At 53.6% G+C, this 13750-nt stretch overlaps 1 protein-coding gene across 1 annotated transcript; it reads right to left on the bottom strand.

Annotated features, from left to right (window-relative positions):
• Window positions 1–59: 59 nt before the first annotated feature.
• ATP6V0E2 (ATPase H+ transporting V0 subunit e2) lies at window positions 60–11377 on the bottom strand. The gene is made up of 4 exons (XM_089687526.1): window positions 11105–11377; window positions 8784–8831; window positions 6649–6760; window positions 60–873 (listed from the first exon to the last, which is right to left on the bottom strand). Exons 1-3 carry the CDS (start codon window positions 11206–11208, stop codon window positions 6667–6669), a joined length of 246 nt encoding a protein of 81 aa, XP_089543652.1. The 5' UTR covers window positions 11209–11377; the 3' UTR covers window positions 60–873; window positions 6649–6666.
• Between the last annotated feature and the right edge of the window lie 2373 nt (window positions 11378–13750).

Raw genomic sequence — 13750 nt, 5'->3', positions numbered from 1 at the left:
GTCGGGGGGGGCATGACCTCCCATAGAGACTGGATTCTCCAATAAAGGACACATTATAATCACATCAATAATACATTTATTTTAATAAATAAATACATCACACATGTCACTATTCTGCCGCTAGGAATTCTAGACTCTGTCCATCCATCCATCCCTCACCTCTATAGGATCATGAATACAGGTCAACCATACTGAGACAAATGTACCGTTAGTATTGGGTGATGTAATTGGGGGTGTGGGCTGCTCATCCCCAATACAAGGACCTACGGCACTGGAGAGGTGGATGTGGGGGGATTTTCAGTGCCATTTTGGTGGATGGGGGAGGGATACACCCAGGTCAGTGGCGGAGCTCAGAGAAGGGAACCAGAGCTACGACCTTTAATCAGTAAAGTAGGACTCTAGTCCTCTGCCATCACAATATTCCCATTCAGTCCCTCTTGGGGGGAGGGGATGAGGGGGGGTTACTACAGAATTTATAGACATCTCACTTTTACACAAACACGGGAGTTTCCCACTCATTGGCAGCCAAGAGTCCTGTAGAAATGATCGATGAATCGGTCGGTGACCAGGATTGGGATGTTATAGAACCAGCCTTCATGACTACACGGGGAAGACCTTCCAGACTGCCAGAAAAACAAACCATGACAGACGTGAACCCCTAATATGTACAGAAGATATCGGGATGGTAAGTCGGCGACATTCACAGCAATTTGTGATTTCACTTTACATGGACCAGGAGCCTGAGAACTTGGATTATACACAACGATGGTGAGGATTCGGCTTCTGCTGGGGACTGGGCCGCCATTGTAGGACGATGGAGAATTGGATCTGAAGAGGAAGGGAAGGACAACATTCCACCAACCCTGGGACCACCTGAAACACCAAGATATCAGTTAGTGTAGAAAAGAAGCCGTGAGCGGCCGTATGGACGGTTCCCTCTGGATGGAGACTAAGCCAAGCTTTATTGGGACTTTACATAGTATTGGCCAAGCTGTCCCAAACAAGCCATTTCCTTCACAGATGGGCCACTGTCAGCGCCATATAAAGTACCATCATCTACACCCAGTACACAGCTCCCTCTACACCCAGTATACAGCTCCGTGTCCCGTCCCCATCTACATCCAGTATACAGCTTCGTGTCCCGTCCCCATCTACACCCAGTATACAGCTCCGTGTCCCGTCCCCATCTACACCCAGTATACAGCTCCGTGTCCCGTCCCCATCTACACCCAGTATACAGCTCTGTCTACACCCAGTACACAGCTCCATGTCCCGTCCCCATCTACATCCAGTATACAGCTCCGTGTCCCGTCCCCATCTACATCCAGTATACAGCTCCCTCTACACCCAGTACACAGCTCCGTGTCCCGTCCCCATCTACACCCAGTATACAGCTCCCTCTACACCCAGTACACAGCTCCCTCTACACCCAGTATACAGCTCCGTGTCCCGTCCCCATCTACATCCAGTATACAGCTTCGTGTCCCGTCCCCATCTACATCCAGTATACAGGTGAAACTCGGAAAATGAGAATCTGGTGCATTCATTCATTCATTCATTGATTTCAGTGCAGCAACTTAAAAGGTGACACTAATATATGAGACTCATTCCATGCAAAGCAAGATAGTTCCAGCCGTGATTTGTCATCATTGTGATGATTATGGTTTACAGCTCATGAAAACCCCAAATCCACAATCTCAGAAAATGAGAATATTCCATGCAATCAATAAAACACGGATTGTACATAGAACAATATCGCACCTCTGAGAAGTAGAAGCTGCATATGTACTCAGTACTTGGTTGGGGCCCCTTTTGCAGCAATTACTGCCTCAATGCGGCGTGGCATGGAAGCTATCAGCCTGTGGCACTGCTGAGGTGTTATGGAAGACCAGGATGCTTCAATAGCGGCCTTCAGCTCTTCTGCATTGTTCGGTCTCATGTCTCTCATCTTTCTCTTGGCAATGCCCCATAGATTCTCTATGGGGTTCAGGTCAGGTGAGTTTGCTGGCCAATCAAGCACAATAATCCCACGGTCATTGAACCAGGTTTTGGTGCTTTTGGCAGTGTGGGCGGAGCCAAGTCCTGCTGGAAGATGAAGTCCGCATCCCCATAAAGCTGGTCTGCGGAAGGAAGCATGAAGTGCTCCAAAATCTCCTGGTAGACGGCTGCGGTGACCCTGGACTTAATGAAGCACAGTGGACCAACACCAGCAGATGACATGGCTCCCCAAATCAACACCGACTGTGGAAACTTCACACTGGACTTCAAGCATCTTGCAGTGTGTGCCTCTCCATTCTTCCTCCATACTCGGGGTCCTTGTGCCTCTCCATTCTTCCTCCATACTCGGGGTCCTTGTGCCTCTCCATTCTTCCTCCATACTCGGGGTCCTCGTGCCTCTCCATTCTTCCTCCATACTCGGGGTCCTCGGGCCTCTCCATTCTTCCTCCATACTCGGGGTCCTCGGGCCTCTCCATTCTTCCTCCATACTCGGGGTCCTCGGGCCTCTCCATTCTTACTCCATACTCGGGGTCCTCGGGCCTCTCCATTCTTACTCCATACTCGGGGTCCTCGGGCCTCTCCATTCTTACTCCATACTCGGGGTCCTCGGGCCTCTCCATTCTTACTCCATACTCGGGGCCCTCGGGCCTCTCCATTCTTCCTCCATACTCGGGGCCCTCGGGCCTCTCCATTCTTCCTCCATACTCGGGGCCCTCGGGCCTCTCCATTCTTCCTCCATACTCGGGGCCCTCTGGCCTCTCCATTCTTCCTCCATACTCGGGGCCCTCGGGCCTCTCCATTCTTCCTCCATACTCGGGTCTCTGGGCCTCTCCATTCTTCCTCCATACTCGGGGCCCTCTGGCCTCTCCATTCTTCCTCCATACTCGGGGCCCTCGGGCCTCTCCATTCTTCCTCCATACTCGGGTCTCTGGGCCTCTCCATTCTTCCTCCATACTCGGGGTCTCTGGGCCTCTCCATTCTTCCTCCATACTCGGGGTCCTTGTGCCTCTCCATTCTTCCTCCATACTCGGGGCCCTTGTGCCTCTCCATTCTTCCTCCATACTCGGGGCCCTTGGGCCTCTCCATTCTTCCTCCATACTCGGGGCCCTTGGGCCTCTCCATTCTTCCTCCATACTCGGGGCCCTTGGGCCTCTCCATTCTTCCTCCATACTCGGGGTCCTTGGGCCTCTCCATTCTTCCTCCATACTCGGGGTCCTTGGGCCTCTCCATTCTTCCTCCATACTCGGGGTCCTTGGGCCTCTCCATTCTTCCTCCATACTCGGGGTCCTTGGGCCTCTCCATTCTTCCTCCATACTCGGGGTCCTTGGGCCTCTCCATTCTTCCTCCATACTCGGGGTCCTTGGGCCTCTCCATTCTTCCTCCATACTCGGGGTCCTTGGGCCTCTCCATTATTCCTCCATACTCGGGGTCCTTGGGCCTCTCCATTCTTCCTCCATACTCGGGGTCCTTGGGCCTCTCCATTCTTCCTCCATACTCGGGATCCTTGGGCCTCTCCATTCTTCCTTCATACTCGGGGTCCTTGATTTCCAAATGAGATGCAAAAGTTGCTCTCATCAGAAAAGAGGACTTTGGACCACTGAGGACAGACCAGGTCTGTTTTCCTTTAGCCCAGGTAAGACTCTTCTGACGTTGTTTGTTGTTCAGGAGCGGCTTGACAAGAGGAATACGACATTTGAAGCCCATGTCCAGGATCCGTCTGTGTGTGGTGGCTCTTGATGCACTGACTCCAGCCTCAGTCCACTCCTTGTGAAAGTCCCCAACACTTTTGAATGGCCTTTTCCTGACAATCCTCTCCAGGCTGCGGTCATCCCTGCTGCTTGTGCACCTTTTCCTGACAATCCTCTCCAGGCTGCGGTCATCCCTGCTGCTTGTGCACCTTTTTCTTCCACACTTTTCCCTTCCACATAACTTTCTATTAATGGGCTTTGATACAGCACTTTGGGAACATCCAACTTCTTCTGCAATTCCCTTTTGAGGCTTTCCCTCCTTATGGAGGGTGTCAGTGATGGTGTCAGGTCAGCAGTCTTTCCCATGATTGTGATTCCTACTGAACCAGACTGAGAGACCATTGAAAGGCTCAGGAACCCTTTGCAGGTGTTATGGCTGAATGAGCTGATTAGAGTGGGACACTTTGAGCCGAGATTATTCCACCCTTTCACAATATTCTCATTTTCTGAGATTGTGGATTTGGGGTTTTCATGAGCTGTAAGCCATAATCATCACAATGATGACAAATCACGGCTGGAACTATCTTGCTTTGCATGGAATGAGTCTCATATATTAGTGTCACCTTTTAAGTTGCTGCACTGAAATAAATTAACTTTTGCACCAGATTCTCATTTTTCGAGTTTCACCTATACAGCTCCGTGTCCCGTCCCCGTCTATATCCAGTATACAGCTCCATCTACATCCAGTATACAGCTCCATGTTCTGTCCCCATCTACATTCAGTATATAGCTTCATCTACATCCAGTATACAGCTCCATCTACATCCAGTATACAGCTCCGTCTCCCATCCCCATCTACATTCAGTATACAGCTCCATCTACATCCAGTATACAGCTCCGTCTCCCGCCCGTCCCCATCTACATTCAGTATACAGCTCCATCTACATCCAGTATACAGCTTTATCTACATCCAGTATACAGCTCCGTGTCCTGTCCCCATCTCCATCCAGTATACAGTTCCGTCTCCCATACCCATCTACATCCAGTATAAAGCTCCGTGTACCATACCCATCTACATCCAGTATACAGCTCCGTGTCCCATACCGATCAACATCCAGTATACAGCTCCGTGTCCCATACCCATCTACATCCAGTATACAGCTCCGTGTCCCATACCGATCAACATCCAGTATACAGCTCCGTGTCCCATACCCATCTACATCCAGTATACAGCTCCGTGTACCGTCCCCATCTACACCCCGTATACAGCTCCGTGTCCCGTCCCCATCTACACCCAGTATACAGCTCCGTGTCCCGTCCCCATCTACACCCAGTATACAGCTCCGTGTCCCGTCCCCGTCTACATCCAGTATACAGCTCCGTGTCCCGTCCCCGTCTACATCCAGTATACAGCTCCGTGTCCCGTCCCCGTCTACATCCAGTATACAGCTCCGTGTCCCATACCCATCTACATCCAGTATACAGCTCCGTGTCCCGACCCCATCTACATCCAGTATACAGCTCCATCTACATCCAGTATACAGCTTCATCTACATCCAGTATACAGCTCCGTGTCCCGTCCCCATCTACATCCAGCTCCGTGTCCCGTCCCCATCTACATCCAGTATACAGCTCCGTGTCCCATACCCATCTACATCCAGTATACAGCTCCGTGTCCCGTCCCCATCTACATCCAGTATACAGCTCAGTGATACATCCCCATCTACATCCAGTATACAGCTCCGTGTTCTGTCCCCATCTACATTCAGTATACAGCTTCATCTACATCCAGTATACAGCTCCATCTACATACAGTATACAGCTCCATCTACATCCAATATACAGCTTCATCTACATCCAGTATACAGCTCCATGTTCTGTCCCCATCTACATTCAGTATATAGCTTCATCTACATCCAGTATACAGCTCCATCTACATCCAGTATACAGCTCCGTCTCCCGTCCCCATCTACATTCAGTATACAGCTCCATCTACATCCAGTATACAGCTTTATCTACATCCAGTATACAGCTCCGTGTTCTGTCCCCATCTACATCCAGTATACAGCTCCGTCTACATCCAGTATACAGCTCCGTCTACATCTACATTCAGTATACAGCTCCATCTACATCCAGTATACAGCTTTATCTACATCCAGTATACAGCTCCGTGTCCTGTCCCATCTCCATCCAGTATACAGTTCCGTCTCCCATACCCATCTACATCCAGTATAAAGCTCCGTGTACCATACCCATCTACATCCAGTATACAGCTCCGTGTACCATACCCATCTACATCCAGTATACAGCTCCGTGTCCCATACCCATCTACATCCAGTATACAGCTCCGTGTACCGTCCCCATCTACACCCCGTATACAGCTCCGTGTCCCATACCCATCTACACCCAGTATACAGCTCCGTGTCCCGTCCCCGTCTACATCCAGTATACAGCTCCGTGTCCCGTCCCCGTCTACATCCAGTATACAGCTCCGTGTCCCGTCCCCGTCTACATCCAGTATACAGCTCCGTGTCCCGTCCCCGTCTACATCCAGTATACAGCTCCGTGTCCCGTCCCCGTCTACATCCAGCTCCGTGTCCCGTCCCCGTCTACATCCAGTATACAGCTCCATCTACATCCAGTATACAGCTTCATCTACATCCAGTATACAGCTCCGTGTCCCGTCCCCATCTACACCCAGTATACAGCTCCGTGTCCCGTCCCCATCTACATCCAGTATACAGATTCGAGTATCGGCAGCAGTACAGGGATTTCCCCTTCCATTCCCAGAACAAAGTCAAGTCGGCTGATTGCTGCTCATCCATTCACAGGAAGGTTTGAATTTGATCAATGGATACAAGGCTTCCTGTAATTGGCTGAGATGGAGAGGTGGAGGGATGATGTCACAACCCTATGATCCAATGAGGGGTTGGCTCTGTGGGACACGTGGAGGAATACGTACCGTCACTGAATCCATCGTTTACTCCCACACAAAGCGGATGTACCAGATGGTGTCATTCTTCAGCTGCGGCCCAAACAATGGATTCACCTGCGATAAGATGGTCACCAGCCAGCTGGGAATACAAGGAGAAGGTCATCACACCAAACGTCCCGAATTCCAACCCCGGCTCCTACAGCGACCAATCAGAGTCTGCCTTGCATTGGTGGGTGCAGCAGCCTGAATTCTGATTGGTTGCTTCTCTTCTTTTTAGTTTGGACAGAGTAGAGAAGAGTTCAAAAAATGTCAGGTTTTTTTCAGTCCTTGTCCCAGGTGGGAAATTTCCCTTCACTTCCTGTCCCAGAGTGCATTACGTTTTACAGATCCCCTGACCCCTGCAATAAAGTATAACTAAAGGCATGGAGTGTTGAGGTATCAGACCCCCTGTCAGGTTTTTGTTGCTGTGTATCCCCTTTAGGGAGATTCCCCCCTCTGTGTCCCCTTTACGAAGATTCCCCCCTCTGCGTCCCCCCGTAGGGAGATTCCCACCTCTGCGTCCCCCCGTAGGGAGATTCCCACCTCTGCGTCCCCCGTTAAGGAGATTCCCACCTCTGCGTCCCCCCGTAGGGAGATTCCCACCTCTGCATCCCCCGTTAAGGAGATTCCCACCTCTGCGTCCCCCCGTAGGGAGATTCCCACCTCTGCGTCCCCCCGTAGGGAGATTCCCACCTCTGCGTCCCCCCGTAGGGAGATTCCCACCTCTGCGTCCCCCCGTAGGGAGATTCCCACCTCTGTGTTCCCTGTTAAGGAGATTCCCACCTCTGTGTCCCCCGGTAGGGAGATTCCCTCCTCTGTGTCCCCCCGTAGGGAGATTCCCACCTCTGTGTCCCCCGGTAGGGAGATTCCCTCCTCTGTGTCCCCCGGTAGGGAGATTCCCTCCTCTGTGTCCCCCGGTAGGGAGATTCCCCCTCTGTGTCCCCCCGTAGGGAGATTCCCTCCTCTGTGTCCCCCCGTAGGGAGATTCCCTCCTCTGTGTCCCCCGGTAGGGAGATTCCCTCCTCTGTGTCCCCCGGTAGGGAGATTCCCCCTCTGTGTTTCCGGTAGGGAGATTTCCTCCTCTGTGTACCCGGTAGGGAGATTCTCCCTCTTTGTCCCCGGTAGGGAGATTCCCCCTCTGTGTCCCCTTTACGAAGATTCCCCCCCCTCTGTGTCCCCGGTAGGGAGATTCACCCTCTGTGTCCCCGGTAGGGAGATTCACCCTCTGTGTCCCCCGGTAAGGAGATTCCCTCCTCTGTGTCCCCCTGGTAGGGAGATTCCCCCTCTGTGTCCCCGGTGGGGAGATTCCCTCCTCTGTGTCCCCCGGTGGGGAGATTCCCTCCTCTGTGTCCCCCGGTAGGGAGATTCCCCCTCTGTGTCCCCCCGGTAGGGAGATTCCCCCTCTGTGTCCCCCCGGTAGGGAGATTCCCCCTCTGTGTCCCCCGGTAGGGAGATTACCTCCTCTGTGTCCCCGGTAGGGAGATTTCCCCTCTGTGTCCCCTGTAGGGAGATTTCCCCTCTGTGTCCCCTGTAGGGAGATTCCCCCTCTGTGTCCCCGGTAGGGAGATTCCCCCTCTGTGTCCCCGGTAGGGAGATTCCCCCTCTGTGTCCCCCGGTAGGGAGATTCCCTCCTCTGTGTCCCCGGTAGGGAGATTCCCCCTCTGTGTCCCCGGTAGGGAGATTCCCCCTCTGTGTCCCCCGGTAGGGAGATTCCCTCCTCTGTGTCCCCGGTAGGGAGATTCCCTCCTCTGTGTCCCCCAGTAGGGAGATTCCCCCTCTCTATTTGTCCTGTTTACCATTATCAATGAAAGAATATCCCACATTGTAGGTTGTCTCCAGACAAATAATAGAGGGGAAATCTTCCAATGTGGTTCTGCTACCCTGGGGGGGGGGGGGGGGGGATTGGGGGCCTCAAGGAATTACCTTAATTTGCAGGGATTTCCTCTCATTTCCTGTTGTGACTATGGGACAGGAAGTGAAGGGAAATCTCCCCAATGGGACACAGATGGCCATAAAATAAACTGACCGAGGTTCTAACCCTCCCTTAGTCTATTCAAAATGTGGGGGGGAGGGGAGGGAGGGGGGGGGGCACAGGGTCTTTTCCAGGTGAGGAAGTCACTTACAATAAATAGCAGCAGACGGCGGTTGTCACCAGCATTGTTATGATGACCCTGAGAAGAGATCAGAAGACGCGTCACTGGATGCCATTCCCAGACAATGAACCTTCATTTTAACACATTTTCAGTATATAGAGGAGGGGGGGGAGGGCAGTATATAGAGGGGGGGGGGGGGGGTAGGACAGTGGGCAGTATAGAGAGAGTTAGAGGGGGAGGGGTGGGAGGAGGACAGTGGGCAGTATATAGAGGAGGGGGGGGTAGGACAGTGGGCAGTATAGAGAGAGTTAGAGGGGGAGGGGTGGGAGGAGGACAGTGGGCAGTATATAGAGGAGTGGGGGGGGGGGTAGGATAGTGGGCAGGAAGTTATACTTTGGAGTATTTGTAGAATTGGGTCCCATTTCTATTATTGGCTCCAATACCTTCCGTCTCTGGGCAGGCGCGGCGCTAATACCTTCCGTCTCTGGGCAGGTGCGGCTCTAACACCTTCCGTCTCTGGGCAGGCGCGGCGCTAATACCTTCCATCTCTGGGCAGGCGCGGCTCTAATACCTTCCGTCTCTGGGCAGGCGCGGCTCTAACACCTTCCGTCTCTGGGCAGGCGCGGCCCTAACACCTTCCGTCTCTGGGCAGGTTGCGGCGCTAATACCTTCCGTCTCTGGGCAGGTCCGGCTCTAATACCTTCCGTCTCTGGGCAGGTCGCGGCGCGGCTCTAATACCTTCCGTCTCTGTGCAGGCGTGGCTCTAATACCTTCCGTCTCTGGGCAGGCGTGGCTCTAATACCTTCCATCTCTGGGCAGGCGCGGCTCTAATACCTTCCGTCTCTTGGCAGGCGCGGCTCTAATACCTTCTGTCTCTGGGCAGGCGCGGCTCTAATACCTTCCGTCTCTGGGCAGGCGCGGCTCTAATACCTTCCGTCTCTGGGTAGGCGCGGCTCTATTACCTTCCGTCTCTGGGCAGGCACGACGCGGCTCTAACACCTTCCGTCTCTGGGTAGGCACGGCTCTAACACCTTCCGTCTATGGGCAGGCGCGGATCTAACACCTTCCGTCTATGGGCAGGCGCGGCTCTAACACCTTCCGTCTATGGGCAGGCGCGGCTCTAACACCTTCCGTCTATGGGCAGGCGCGGCTCTAACACCTTCCGTCTCTGGGTAGGCACGGCTCTAACACCTTCCGTCTCTGGGTAGGCACGGCTCTAATAATGTTTTCGGATTACAACTTTAGAGATTGAACAGAAAGTCGCAGAATCGATCGCACGATTTGTGGATTTTGTCGCTCGGATCGCCAGCACTCGGCTTTCATCCAGAATGACTCAGATTATCGGACGATCGATTCCACAGACGGATTTTTCATCTGATTTTCTGATCAGATTTATGTGACGACGATGACCTCTCCTCATCCCTCGCACACAGATGGAGGAGGAGGATAGGGATGATGAAGATTCCCCCCCCTCACACAGATGAAGGAGGATGAAGGTGAGGAGAAGGATAGAGATGATGGTGAGGAGGACAGGGGTCATGGTAATGATGAAGGTCCCCCTCACACACAGTTGGAGGATAAGAATGATGAAGGTCCCTTTCCTCCCTCACACAGATGGAGGAGGATGAAGGTGAGGAGGAGGACAGGGATGAGGATGATGATGAAGGTCCCTCTCACACTCTGTTGGAGGATAGGGATGAGGGTGAGGAGTGGAATAGGAATTATGAAGGTCCCCTTCCCCCCCTCACACAGATGGAGGAGGATGAAGGTGAGGAGGAGGATAGAGATGATGAAGGGGAGGAAGATAGGGACGATGAAGGTGAGGAGGACAGGGATGATGATGATGATGAAGGTCCCCTCACACAGATGGAGGAGGATGAAGATGAGGAGGATAGGGATGATGGTGAGGAGGAGGATAGGAATTATGAAGGGGAGGAGGACAGGGATGAGGATGATGATTATGATGAAGGTCCCCTCACACAGATGGAGGAGGATGAAGGTGAGGAGGAGGATAGGGATGATGAAGGGGAGGAGGACAGGGATGAGGATGATGATTATGATGAAGGTCCCCTCACACAGATGGAGGAGGATGAAGGTGAGGAGGAGGATAGGGATGATGAAGGGGAGGAGGACAGGGATGAGGATTATGATGAAGGTCCCCTCACACAGATGGAGGATGAAGGTGAGGATGAGGATAGGGATGATGAAGGGGAGGAGGATAGGGACGATGAAGGTGAGGACAAGGATAATGATGATGAAGGTCCCCTCACACAGATGGAGGAGGATGAAGATGAGGACAGGGGTGATGGTCCCCCCTCCCCCACACACAGGCCGCCCTCCCCGGCTCTTACCCTCGGTTGGGGCCCTTGGGGACGAACCATGGGGCGGCGATGCCGATGAGCCCCCAGAAGGTGGTGAAGATGATGAAGGGGACGGTGGCGGAGTGAGCGGTCATCCCGGCCGGCGATTATCTGGGTACAATGTAGCCACCACTGGCCCCGCCTTCTTCCTGCAGCGCTCTTCTCTCATTGGCTGCTGGCCCTCTTTCCCTTTGGTCTAATTGGTTGAGCTGTGTGTCAGTCAGAGGTGGGGATGACACCAAGCTCCGCCCTATAGAAGGAGCGACAATCTGTAGAGGACCGATGGACTGCAGAGCGGAGAGTACTATGGGAGGGGGCGGGGTTGCGGACTCATTGGGGGGCGTTTATTATTTTGAGGGCGGTGCCCAGTAACACAAACCTCGGGGATCCGCTCGCACGCTCAGTGAGAGCCAGGGAGGGGGCGGGGCGGAGGGCGTTCCCATGAGGCAGCACAGTGGCTGAGTGGTTAGCACTTCCCCCTGGTAGTACTCGGGTCGTTGGTTCGAATCCCAACCACGGCACCACCTTCCTGGAGTGTGCATGTTCTCCCTGTGCCAGTGTGGAAGGAAACCGGAGGGAGGGAGGTGAATTGTCTCCTGTCTATATTGGCCCTAGTATGTGTATGTATGATGTGAGTTAGGGACCTTAGATTGTACGCTCCTCGGGGGCGGGGCCTGATGTGAACGTACAATATATATGGAAAGTGCTGTGTAAACTGACGGCGTTATATAAGTTCCTGTAATAAATAATGAGGATGGGGGCGGGATCTGTCCTGGGTATCAGTGATGCCTCCAGGAGGATGGCACACCCCCAGACCCGCCCCTGCTGGCATAGTGACCAATACAGCAGTGTGAGAGCTGAGTGGGTGGGGCATGTGGAGGTCAGCTACATAGGAGATGGTCTCCATAGATACAGCAAGCCCCGCCCTCCTGCCTGGACTCTGTATGACATCAGCAGATGGACCTCCTCCAAGCTCTTTATTCACCCTAGCCCCGCCCTCCCCCGGAAGTTCTATATGTGATTGGTGAGGCTCCTGCTTGTCTCTCACACACAGAAATCCTTCCGGTGACCCCGTGGGCGGGCTGTGAAGACCTGACCCCATTTGTTGTCACTTTCTGGACTTCAGCAGGGAAATGTGTCTCTTCCGGTTCAGTCCCAGCGATACAAATCCCCCCCACCCTCCATTCACCGATGAGGGATGATGAGAATAGTAGTGTCAGCCATCAGAGCTCTCTGTGGCCCCATTCACAGTAATGACCCCTCGGCCGGTGCGATGGTCGCTGCTGGTCGCATGTTCCTATAGAAGAGCGCCGCCCCCCCACACCGCGATGAGCGAAGATGAACATTTCTCCATTAGTTGGGTTGATGAGGTCACAGAAGAGCAGGAGGGCGACTTCATCCCACACGATCGCTGCAGATCAGAACGATTTATAGGAACATGGTGGTTGGATGTCCTTCTCGGCCCGACTTCATTGCTGACATTCCGGGATTATTGCGGAAGATTTTTATTGGCCTCGTTTCCCGAGGTCAGTTTTGTCCATACAGAGGGAAGTGTGGGCCCAGAAAGGGCGGAGCTATATACGGCTGCACGTGGGGTACACTGGTATACGCCGAGACTCGGAGAAACGTGTATACTGAGAAATGAACGACTCCAGGCGGCTGTCCGAGTGTTTATGGTGTCACTCAGTACCGCCGTACATCCAATCAGATCTGTGCACAGCCATTCATATCTATGGGTGGTGGTATGCAGCCCTTGTGCCTCCCGGGGCAGAAAATCGCCCACTTTTTACAGTGGGTGTCATGTCAGCTCCCAGGCCTGGTGCAGGCAGCTGGCAGTTTCAGCACTCCAACCCCCCACCCCCACATTGGGATAGGTAGGTAAGTGGCCGTTCTCCCAGTGCTGGGGACACAAGTGGTAATATCAGGTAACATTTACTACATAAAACACGTGACGGGTGAGGAGTCCAGACCTGAGCCAGGACCAGTGGGGGGAAACCGCCACAGCAGGGAGAAAACCGGTGGGGAGGAAACCCGCCAAGGCAGGAATGGTGGGGGGGGGGGGGGGGAAACCCGCCAAGGCAGGAACGGTGGGGGGGGGGGGGAAACCCGCCAAGGCAGGAACGGTGGGGTGGGGGGAACCCGCCAAGGCAGGAACGGTGGGGGGGGAGGAACCCGCCAAGGCAGGAACGGTGGGGGGGGGGGGGAACCCGCCAAGGCAGGAACGGTGGGGGGGGGGGAACCCGCCAAGGCAGGAATGGTGGGGAGGAAACCCGCCAAGGCAGGAATGGTGAGGAGGAAACCCGCCAAGGCAGGAATGGTGGGGAGGAAACCCGCCAAGGCAGGAATGGTGGGGAGGAAACCCGCCAAGCAGGGATATTGGGGGCAGACACTTATTGGTGGAGGGGAAGTCATCCTCATCCTTCTCTACTTTATGAGTAATGACCAGGATGAGGAGAAGACAACCCTGCAGCCTTCACACACAAGTTGTCAGTAGAACCCCCCCCACTGTGGGGCAGTGCAAGGGCTGTGACACCCGACCACAGGAGGGAGCTATGGAGCAGACACCCCTGTAGATTTCTTTGTCTAGATAATGATGAATTCCGCAATAAATAAATATAATAGAAGAAAGCGACTCGA

This window comes from Staurois parvus, unplaced genomic scaffold (assembly GCF_062004578.1).
Source record: "Staurois parvus isolate SC_StPar_1 unplaced genomic scaffold, SC_StPar_1.0 ptg000427l, whole genome shotgun sequence".
In the NCBI taxonomy this organism is placed as follows: Eukaryota; Metazoa; Chordata; class Amphibia; order Anura; family Ranidae; genus Staurois; species Staurois parvus.
Note: the sequence above shows the minus strand (reverse complement) of the source record. Positions and strands in the feature narration are given on the sequence as shown.

Bases quoted from the DNA above. Each gene is read 5' to 3' on its own strand.
- ATP6V0E2 (XM_089687526.1), bottom strand. From the start codon at position 11,208: ATGACCGCTCACTCCGCCACCGTCCCCTTCATCATCTTCACCACCTTC. The intron at 8,832-11,104 runs GTAAGAGCCGGG...ATCTCTTCTCAG, and splicing joins CCCAAGGGCCCCAACCGAGG to GGTCATCATAACAATGCTGG. The intron at 6,761-8,783 runs GTAAGTGACTTC...TTGTATTCCCAG, and splicing joins GCCGTCTGCTGCTATTTATT to CTGGCTGGTGACCATCTTAT.